At 35.9% G+C, this 10,633-nt stretch overlaps 2 protein-coding genes across 3 annotated transcripts; both read right to left on the bottom strand.

Moving 5' to 3' along the window:
* Positions 1–321: 321 nt before the first annotated feature.
* Positions 322–3,878, bottom strand: LOC106337099 (putative amidohydrolase YtcJ). Of its 2 annotated transcripts, none has more exons than XR_001268953.1 (15): positions 3,707–3,878; positions 3,464–3,627; positions 3,245–3,346; positions 3,089–3,161; positions 2,489–2,595; positions 2,286–2,409; positions 1,984–2,178; positions 1,810–1,895; positions 1,607–1,714; positions 1,442–1,537; positions 1,264–1,362; positions 1,116–1,190; positions 905–1,036; positions 695–826; positions 322–623 (listed from the first exon to the last, which is right to left on the bottom strand). XR_001268953.1 is itself a non-coding variant. In XM_013776133.1 (15 exons), the coding sequence occupies exons 1-15, from the start codon at positions 3,783–3,785 to the stop codon at positions 449–451; spliced, it is 1,731 nt and encodes a 576-aa protein (XP_013631587.1). In that variant the 5' UTR covers positions 3,786–3,878; the 3' UTR covers positions 322–448. The 2 variants fall into 2 exon arrangements, 1 of the variants encoding a protein (XP_013631587.1); XM_013776133.1 differs by having other exon boundaries at positions 695–810.
* A 280-nt stretch (positions 3,879–4,158) lies between these two features.
* Positions 4,159–4,890, bottom strand: LOC106338599. Its single transcript, XM_013777538.1, has 3 exons — positions 4,831–4,890; positions 4,524–4,728; positions 4,159–4,445 (listed from the first exon to the last, which is right to left on the bottom strand). Exons 1-3 carry the CDS (start codon positions 4,888–4,890, stop codon positions 4,159–4,161), a joined length of 552 nt encoding a protein of 183 aa, XP_013632992.1.
* Between the last annotated feature and the right edge of the window lie 5,743 nt (positions 4,891–10,633).

Genomic DNA, 10,633 nt, shown 5'->3' with positions numbered 1-10,633 from the left:
AAGAGAAATGATGTTCCAGAGAGATGGATTCTAAAGAGAGGAACAAGGAGTCAAGCTTTGTCAAGTTACTGAAATGCTTTGGTAAGAAGCTAGAGAGATTGGCTCCAGCAACGTCGAGGCACGTGAGCTCAACTATGTAACCGATTTGCCAAGGGATCACTCCTTGTATCCAGTCTCCATGTCCTCACAGTGTTCAGACTCCCAAGCGAGATGAAGAACCTCGAGGTTCTTGAAAGAACCGTATTTGACTAGCGTATACCTTTTGTAACATTTGATTTTGTGAAAACCTTTGGGCCAAACTTATGTTTATCTATTGGGTAATGTGGTAACTGATGAACCAATGCATATATTCACAAAAGGCATCATCGACAAACAGAGAACTAACTTGCCAGATACTTAGTTTTACAAAACACCTTGTTTATGGTGTCATTAGAGGTTTCTCATCATCTCATGGATGCACTTGCTTTCCTCCTACATACGTTGCCAAAACCGAAGCAGAACCGTCTTTTGAGAACTCGTCCCATGAATTTGTTGACAATACAACAAAATCCGCAAGCTTCCCTGGAGATATAGATCCCAAGTGATCATCAAGAAAGGCTGCTTGTGCCGCTGATATAGTGTGCCTGCCATTTGCATATGACAAAGATCAATGATTATTAATACTTCAAAAAGGCTTAGAGAAGAGGCTTATTACGCGGTCAACGCATTGGTAAAAGAGATGCATTCAGATGGGATCCAAGCGTGATCCCATTTGGGAGGTATGCGTTTAACCGCGGTTCTGATACTGTGCAACGGGTTAATGTCTGCCACCTGAAACAAAGACAAACTAAGTATAGGTCTTAGTTTGAAAACATGTAAAACTTTCTATGTTTCAAAATATAGATGGAGGTTATCTGAAACGTACAGGCCAGTCTGAACCAAAAGCCACAAGCGCATTGCCGTTTAAGAGAGACTGAAATAGATAAGACTCCTTTTCAGCTCTATCAAAACCGAGCTTCTTAGGAGCAGTATCAGCATCATCAAGCAAATGATCTGGCTGTTCACAAGAGCCCTTAGATATGTTAGATATGTCTGAATGTCCAAATGCAGCAGATGCTGTGTGGGAAGTGACTAACCTGCACTGAGGCTACAATGTGATGTCGACCAAATCGGTCCGAAGATCCTGGTGCCAAATGTTGCGCATGCTCAATCTGTAAGCAATATCTCAGAGATATTAAGTAACGATAGAAGTAAATAGCTAAGAGAAGAAAGATTAGTCTTCACCCTAAATCTTCTGTCCCGTTCTCCATTGGCTGCAGCAACGGATTTGTACATGTCAAGAATCATGTCATTTGCTTTGTCTCCTATAGCATGGATAGCAACCTTGACCAACAAGACAAGAATATAAGCAACTTATTGAATGCAGACTAATACGATGGACATAAGTAGACAATGGGAACACCTGAAGCCCTGATTTGTCTGCTGCCATTGTGAGGTTTGAAAGTATCTCAGGATCCATCACTTCTAACCCATGATTGTTAGGTGTGTCAATATATTCCTGCATAATGTGTATTTCAATAATATGTTTAATGAATGTATATCAGACGAAAAATGTTGTAATCTTCACCTCGTAGAAAAGTGCACTGTTGGAACCTAGAGAGCCATCAATAAATGCTTTGACGCCACCTAGGTACAACCATTCACTCAGTACATGTCCCTTCTGAAGCTTAAGATCCTAGAAGCATCAAGTCAACGAAGATGGAGCAACTTTCAAGAAAATGCAGTAACAATAACAATTCTGCAAGAGCAGCTTCTGAAGAAGACTCATACCGATAAGCGTGACCATGTTGTGATTGGGAAAAACAAGCAAGTCCGTATCATCATCTTCTTCGTTGAGTCAGCCCATAGATAGACATCTGTACCATAGAAACCAAAGCAGCATGCAAGTATGAATGTTAGCTAGTCATTCCACACAAGGTTAACAAAAAAAACTGTGTAATGCACCTTCAAAGTCATTCCAGGAGAGCTCATCTGTAGTGCCAGGATAATATCTTCCGAGATCAACAACAGTTGTCACGCCTCTGGTCAAAGCATACTTGCTAGCTCTAACAAGTGCTTCCCTACGTTCATCCACTGACACTTCTTTAACGAAGGAAGTGACAAGCTCCATAGCAGCATCAATCAGAAGACCTGTAGGCTCTGTGGTCATTCATAAAAGAAAACACCAGCTTATTCTAGTATACAAACCACAACACGGAAAGCTTCTCTACAATTCTAAGTGCTGTATCAGTATACATAAGCATTACCGCCACTAGGCAATCTCATTATGGTTCCACCAACTGGATCTTCCGTTAAACTGGTAACACCAGCAATCTTAAGGGTGAGGGAATTCGCCAAAGCCATATGACCATCCATCCTAATCAACCAAACCTACATTACATCACAGGAAACAAAGAAGTAAATAAAGCTATTGACAAAACACAAAATGTTAGCAGGTTTCATCTCTTACAGGATTATGAGGAGAGATTTCATCAATCCAAGAAGCAGAAGGCAACTCTCCTCCCCAGAAATCATTGTTCCATCCACCACCAAGAATCCATGAGCCCTCTTTTGCATCTGAATAAAAATCAGCATAATGAACAAAACACATCTCACACTAGTAATAAAACAAACAATAATGAAATTAATGTAACCACTAGGCATGGACACATTTATCCTGAACTGAACCGTACCGAACAGAAATTTTGGACCCAAAACTTTTTCCGATATTTGCTGGTTTCCAACTTTGCTGCTCGCACCGAAGCAAAAACCAAAATAATCGAACTAAAACCGAACCGAGTTTTATAAATAACTAAACGGTTCCTAAATCTCTAGATGAACACAAACCTACATGGGCACATTTATCAAAAAAAAAAAATCCGATAATAGCGGATTCCCAACTTTACTGCCCCCACGGAATAGAAAACCGAAATAACCGAACCAAATTTTATAACTAACCGAACGGTTCCTAAATCTATAGAAACGGAAAACCGAAATACGTGAACAAAAAACCGACCTAGTAACCACAAACTTAAAGATGCAACCATTACAATAAGATCAAAGAAATTACTCTGAACCGCGTCTTTAACCATTTTGCAAAACTCTTCCTTCTGACTCACTCCTCTGAGTCCAACCTGAGCCATCTGTGCTCAATCAAAGGAGTAAACTGTTTGTGATCAACGATGTCTTTACTTGGCAGTATGTATATAAGACTGTGGGTTATCACCTGCAGTCCCCCAGAAATCAAATGAACATGTGAATCAATAAGTCCAGGCACTACAACCTTCCCCTCCAGATTCACCTCCACAGTCCCATCTCCTACAAAATCCTGTCTTTCACCAAATCATGAACTACATGAGTAATGACATTCTATCAAACTTCAAGATTCATCAATCACATTTAACACTAAGGAACAGAGTGGGAAAAAAAACAGAGTGAAGTGAACCTTGAGAGTGGTAAAGCTTCCGACTTTGAGAATCCTGCCGTTGCGAATGGCCATGGAATCAGCAAAGGGTAAAGATTTGTCGCTGGTGAAGATTGTTCCATTTGTGACTAGCAAATCCGCCACGACCCTAACCGGTGGTTTAAGAGATGTCAGAGTTGACCAATCTGCGAACAACAACTTTCGTAATCGAAGTCAAATTGTTTAACAATAGAAGTTTTGATTTAACGACGGAGTGATTATTACATAGTTCGTTGAGGAGAGGAAGATACGCGACGGAGATGAGGAGGAAGACGGCAGCTGAAACGACGACGAAGCGGTTCATAGTCGCCGGTGATAATTTTCTAAAACGGATACAGCCGCCAGGAATGGGTGTGGGGAACAAATAAACTTAAACCGAATATAACCGGAATAAGTGATTTGGTTTGGTTATAATAATAACTTGAAACTGTTCTCTCTTTTTTTCTTTCTGACAGCACATACTTCTGTACTTGATAACGTCAATGTCCATACACAAACTCAAAAGACTTTTGACATAAAACAAAGTGAGACTGACTCAAATTAGTTCAAAAGAAAACAAAAGTGAGACTGATAAAGGCATTATGGTCGAACCGAACCATGCATGATCAGCTATGTACAGTCTCCCTTGGTAGTTGTAACCTTCCACTCCCCACATAAGCAAGGCATGATCAGACTGATTAAAGCATTATGGGCGACCTATGATCCTTTCTTTCCTTTAGGTCGATAGGGTTGCCTCCACCAAATAAGCTTGTCGAAAGCCATACAGAGTTTACATATCCGACGGCATAAGGATCTGCTAAGACAAGATTGTAATTTCTTGACTCAAAAGCATCACAAGGAACATCTGAAATGTGCCATGGCATGCTTTTTGTGATCACCACCATCACACTTGATGTTTGGGGATTTGCCAGTGCCCATAAAAAAATATCCCTAAACATTTTCTTAATTCTCGCATATTTATCGCCTGAAACCATATATAATAAACATAGATCTTTCGATTACATACGTATAAAAATAAATAAAGTAGTGAAGGAATATTCACCTGTGGGTACCAAGGTGATGGGTGAGGTATCACTGAGGGAGAAGTCCTCAAGGCTCCTATTCTTGTCACAATAAGCCATAATTGACACGTTAACATGACAACCATGATTCACAAGAGCTAATTTGATATTCTGAAGAAACGTAAGAGGATCCATACCACCAGGTATTGGGCAGTCCTCTATGTCCCAGAAGACGGCTGTATTAGCCTCTACAAGGTTTCACAAAAAGTAGCACGCAAAAACAATTGATTAGATTAATAATCCACAAAATAAATAACTATGACATGTGAACTAAAACGACTAGTTTACCCAGGCATGAGCGTTCGGATCGGGTTTTCCGAATTTTCCGGTTTTCGGGTTTACGCTCATAGCTCCCGTACTAAAATTTTATTAGTACGGGTCGGGTTCGGGTAATAACACTTCGGGTTCGGTTCAAAATTGTATTGTATCCTAAAACCTATAAAGTAATCATATATCATATGGATTCGGGTTATATCGGTTCGGTTCGGATATAACCGAAGTAAAAAACAAAATTTTAGAAGTAAAACATAAAGAAAAACATCTAAATTAAATAAAAATTAATCTATCACACATAAAATTGATAAAATAACTAATCTATCACACTAAAATTGATAAAATAACAATAAAATGTTAAATAAAGCATGAAAACAAACATCATTTGTAAACAATATGTATTGCTTTATAGAGAATAGACTTTTTATTTCAATGAGCAAATTATAAAATACTTATTTATAACTAATTGTGTACTTAAAACATTTATTAAAATTTTAATATTTATTATTATATATCATATTACCACAAATATTAAATTTAATAATTAAAATACTTATATATATTTCAAAATATTTATATTGACTATTAATTTCGGATTTTTCGGGTAACTCGTTCGGGTTCGGGTTCAGATATTTTTTGTACCACCCTACAAAACCTGTTTGGGTATTTTTACATTTCGGGTCGGATAACGGGTCGGGTTTTTCGGTTCGGATTTCGGGTTCCGGATTTTATGCCCACGCCTACAGTTTACCATCGCAGTCCTTCCTCCGAAAAGAGAGATCATTCTGAATCATATTGAGGACATCTCGTGAGTAGTTGGTACGGTTGATAGGGTTCCCTCCAGCTAATAGGGTATCCAAACGCCATTCCAAGCACGCAGGAGGTATCACTGGTGAACCAGCTTCTTCAACGTGTGCAACAAAAATATTGTAGCCTTTTGATTCCAAATCTTGAAGAAGACTTGAGAGCTCCGTTTCTTGTGAGATGGTTTCGGAGATTACCAGCAAATTTGATGGTGCAGGATTGTCCAATGCCCATATATAAAAGGATGTCCAAAAACATTGTATTAAGTTTCATATCAGGATCACCTGACACTATATCAACGAAAAAACACATTTGTTACATACATACATACATAAGACATTGCCAAATATAAAGCAACGAAACGAGTGAGTGATTTAGATTAAAAAAAAAAACTACCTCTCTTTTGTAAGGTGATGGTTCCATGGAGCCAATGGTATTAAGCCACTTCTCCCCTCCCAATAAGCTTTGATTGTCACTTCACCATGATGGCCCTGATTTTCAATAGATAATTTGATATTCTGATTAAGTTCATCGAGATGAATATCATTGGGGAATGTGCAGCCCGTAATGTTCCAAAAGATGCCTGTTTTGATATCTACGAAGTTTCACAAACACACAGAACACATAAACAAATTATAATATGAAGTCTAGAAAAGTAAACAAGAGGGAGGGAAATAAGATCTTACCATGCAAGCTCTTGTCCAATCTTGTACAACTGGGAAATTTTATTTGGCTTTGTATTAGGCATGGATAGAGCCATACGGAGCATATATATTCTTTCTTATCAGGAACCGTAAGGAGTACATTGTAATCTCTCGAAGCCAATAGTTGAAGAACATGGGCAAATTCAATGTTCCTTGAGATGTTTGAGATTACCGTCAAGCTGGGTACTGTTGTTCTCCGATGGTGGACAGGATTTTGCAACGCCCAGAAAAGAATGTCCCTAAGCATTTTCTTGAATCTCGCAGTTTCATCGCCTAAAACCGCATAGATCTCTTAGATTACATACATAAATGAAGTAAAAGACAAATGTCGTCGATTGCTTTTCTAAACCAAAGGACCTAGAGGAAACTCACCTGCGGATACAAGGGTGATACCAGGGATGGGCTCCTTGTCCTCCTCACAATAAGCCCAGATTGACACTTGACCATGGCAACCTTGATTTGCAAGAGCTGATTTGACATTCTGATAGATATCAGTATCATCAGGGGTTTCGCAGTCATCCAAGTTCCAGAAGACGCCTGTGTTCTGCCACTGCCAGCTTATTGGAGACACCATGTGAGCTTATGCTTTGGTGGACGACAGGCTTTCCTCCACCAAACAGGCGTGTGGACAAACAAACTAAGTCTGCTGGTGCGTCTTCCCCAAGAGATGAAACAAGAGTATTGTAATTCAACAATTTCAAATCTTCAAGTACACCAAATAGCTCCGTTCCTTCTGAGATTTTTTCTGAGATTACCATCAAGTTTGAGGGTGCCCGATTATACAGTCCCCAGGTAAGAATGTCCACCAACATATGGTCAACTTCAGCATATCCAACTTTGGACACTATATATATATATATCAAAAGAGATTTAGACGAAGATATATATAAACTAAACCAGAAAAAAAAAAACAGATGTTATTCACCTCGGTTTTGTGAAAGGATTCCGGCAGCATCACAGTAAGAAATAAGTTTTGACCTATCCTTACAATAAGCCCTAATTTTAATAAGTCTACCAAGATAGCCCATATTTTCAAAAGCCCCTTTGATGAACTCCAAAACACTAGTAGGATCGAGACCGTCAGGGATCGGACTGTCATCCATGTTCCAGAAGACTCCTATATTAGCCACTGCCAGTGTTTCACAAAAGCAATAAGAACAAACAATATATATAGAGAGAAACAAAACAATCGAAAAATATTACTGTTATCATTCATCCCGATCTAGATTGTTAAACAAGAGGAAATAAATATCAAACAAGCTTCAGTTTCGAGCAAGACAGATATCATAGTACCGATGTGTTCTCTGGTCATAATTTCCAAGGAATATTCGGGTTCCATCAGAAAGAAAGAAGATAATTTAGGGCTATTATGGAGACGAGAGCACTGGTAAACTACCAGACTGGTGTTGATTATTTGCAGATATTAAAATGGATTTTGATTTTTGATTTTAGAAAAACACAATAATGATTAAAATTTAAATTTTGTTCTTTAAAATCACTTTATTATAAAAAGATACCATTTTTTAGTTCTTGCTCAGTTCTTCAAATTTTCAGTTCTTCAAATTTTATACCATTTTTGTTGATTTTTTGACAAAATAAAAACATATGGATCCCAATCTATTCCTCTAATTTATTTATGAATGAAAAAAAAATCTATGAAGATGAAAACCATCCTCCAATTTTGATGGGGAATAGATCGAACAGAAATTCATATACATTTTTATTCAATACTTCAAATGATTTTTTTCATTATTTTTGTTCATTTTTCAGTTCATAAGGTCACCAATCAAAACTAAAATTTTGATCAATTTATGAAAAAACTCCCAACTTTTTTTGATTTTTTAATAAAAAGAAATTTAATTAATTAATAAATATAAGAACTCACATAGAGTTGTTTTTTTTTTTTTTTTTTTTTTTTGGGGGGGGGGGAGAAATTACTACATTTTAATTAATTAATTAATAGATATAAGAACATCTCATAGAAATTTATGTATAGAAGATATCATTTTAAAAACAATGTGAAATAATTTATTTTAGTTCTGTAAAATAAATTTAGTTACATATATATATATAATTTTTACTAGTAATAAAAAGTCACTTATTTAATTTTATAAATATAATTATAAATTATTTTAATAATTTTTAGACACATAAACAACAACTAAAAATAAATAAATAAACATAAATGTTTTATTAATACAATATATTATATCAATTTTAAAAAAGGCAAATTGCCATTCAAGTTAAAAAAAAAAATATGAAATAATTTTTATGATTATTTTGCAAAATTTTATATTTTAGTATATTGTAAGTTTTTTAAATATAATAATTTTTACAACAAACAAGTTAATGTATCTTGTATTTTTAAATAAAAATCAAAATTTTGATGGGGATATTACGTGTTTACCACTTTCATGCTACCACTTTTCATTTTTACCTCCACTAAAAGGACATTTTCAAAAATAACTTTTTCATTAAACGGCAAAAGACTCTTATGTCCTTGTTCTTTATATATATATATATAATAAATAAATATTTAAATAATTAAATATCTAAAAAAATAAAAAATATTTTTTTATTAATTTTTTCGAATTATACTATTTCGAAATTCAAACCCTAAACCCTAAAACTCAACTATAAACCTTAAACCATCAATCTTAAACCCTATTTCGTTTTGAAATACTCTCTAAATCCTGAAACATCAATTCTAAACCCTAAACCCCGAAACATCAACTCTAAACCCTAAACCCTAAAACTTCAACTCTAAACCCTAAAACATCAACTCTAAACCCATAAGGTTACAGATTCACTATAACTAGAGATCTTTTGGTGATATATGTTTGACATATTTTTTTTTATATTTCAGCTTACAAATATTTCCAAAACCGACATAGCCAATATATACTGCTTCAAGATATGTACACTGACGTGTCAGACTGTGGTCCCTGCAAGAATCACAATGTTCAGAGATGACGATCAATGACTTAGACCGCGGGTCTGGTCCGTAAAGGACTGTCGCAGGACGGTATTACGACGAAGTTTTCTAGGCCCGTAAATTTCCGGGCCTCGCGGAACGAGTCTTTGCGGAACTGGACTTTTTGTGGGATGAGCCGAAATGGGTCATGCGGGATTACATGGACCCATATTTTATTTTCATTTCTTATTTTACCTGAAAAAACGAGAGAGAGAGTGAGAAGAAAACGATTCTTGTGACTTTTCCCTCATAAAACATAAGGAGTTCCGGCAATGATGATTCGAGCTCCGGTGATGATAATTCGAGATCCGGCGATGACGACTCCAGCTCCAGCGATGACGATTCGAGCTCTGGTAGTGTTTTGATCTGGTTTTCTCTTTTTATTACACACAACTATGAATTGCTTTATTACAATGTGAGATTTTTTGTTTAAGTTGATTGGTTTTGTTTTCAGTACTGTGAAATGGTGTTTTAGTTGTATACCATGTCACTTGTATAATTTGACAAAGTGATTCACGATTTTTTTTTTTAAATCCAAATAATTACAAAAAGATATGGTTTGATGAAGACATACAACACTTGAGCCAAGTTATTACAAAGACAACAACTCAATCAGATTCAAACTTAATAAAATCTTATGCTGATCACATAAAAAGGCTTTTAACTCAAGAACGCAAGCACAGAGTTTTGTGGTATTGATTTTGATAAGGCTTTAGTGAAGCTTAATGAGCTATCTTCAACTCTCTTACACAACTATTCCACTTGAACATTCAGCTGTAGTAGGCGGTTTGATAAGTAGGCATTCTGCGGGACGGTCTGCGAAGGCCTATATGTTCTGCGGTACGGGTTTGGGCCGGCATTCTGAGGACCGCAGTCCGCACGAGACATGTCCGCTGTGAACCGCTCGATGACTAACCCGCTGCGGTATGGGACGGGACGGGATGGGTAAACCTGTTTGACATCTCTAATAATGTTGATAGTAGATAAGAATATCATTAACGACATCATTAGTTGTAAAATACAGCAAACACTCTATAAATCAATAATGTAAGGAGTTTAATAATTTATAGAGTTATTGATTTACAGAAATTTTATTTTTTAGATTTATATATTATGAAATATGTTTTTATGTAAAATTAAGAAAAATACTGGATTTTACAGTATATGTATTAATTAATTTTTACTTAAACAAATTTTATATTATTCTTATCTAACTATCTTGTGTATAACAAATATGTACAGTAAATGTAAATGAACTTTTAAGTTCAAAATGACAAAACAACATCAATATATTTAAAAAAAGTAAAGATAGACTTCAATGTAAATAAAAAATAAA

The sequence above is a fragment of the Brassica oleracea genome, chromosome C4, assembly GCF_000695525.1.
Source record: "Brassica oleracea var. oleracea cultivar TO1000 chromosome C4, BOL, whole genome shotgun sequence".
Classification (NCBI taxonomy): domain Eukaryota; kingdom Viridiplantae; phylum Streptophyta; class Magnoliopsida; order Brassicales; family Brassicaceae; genus Brassica; species Brassica oleracea.
This window is presented reverse-complemented; position numbering and strand designations above follow the sequence as displayed.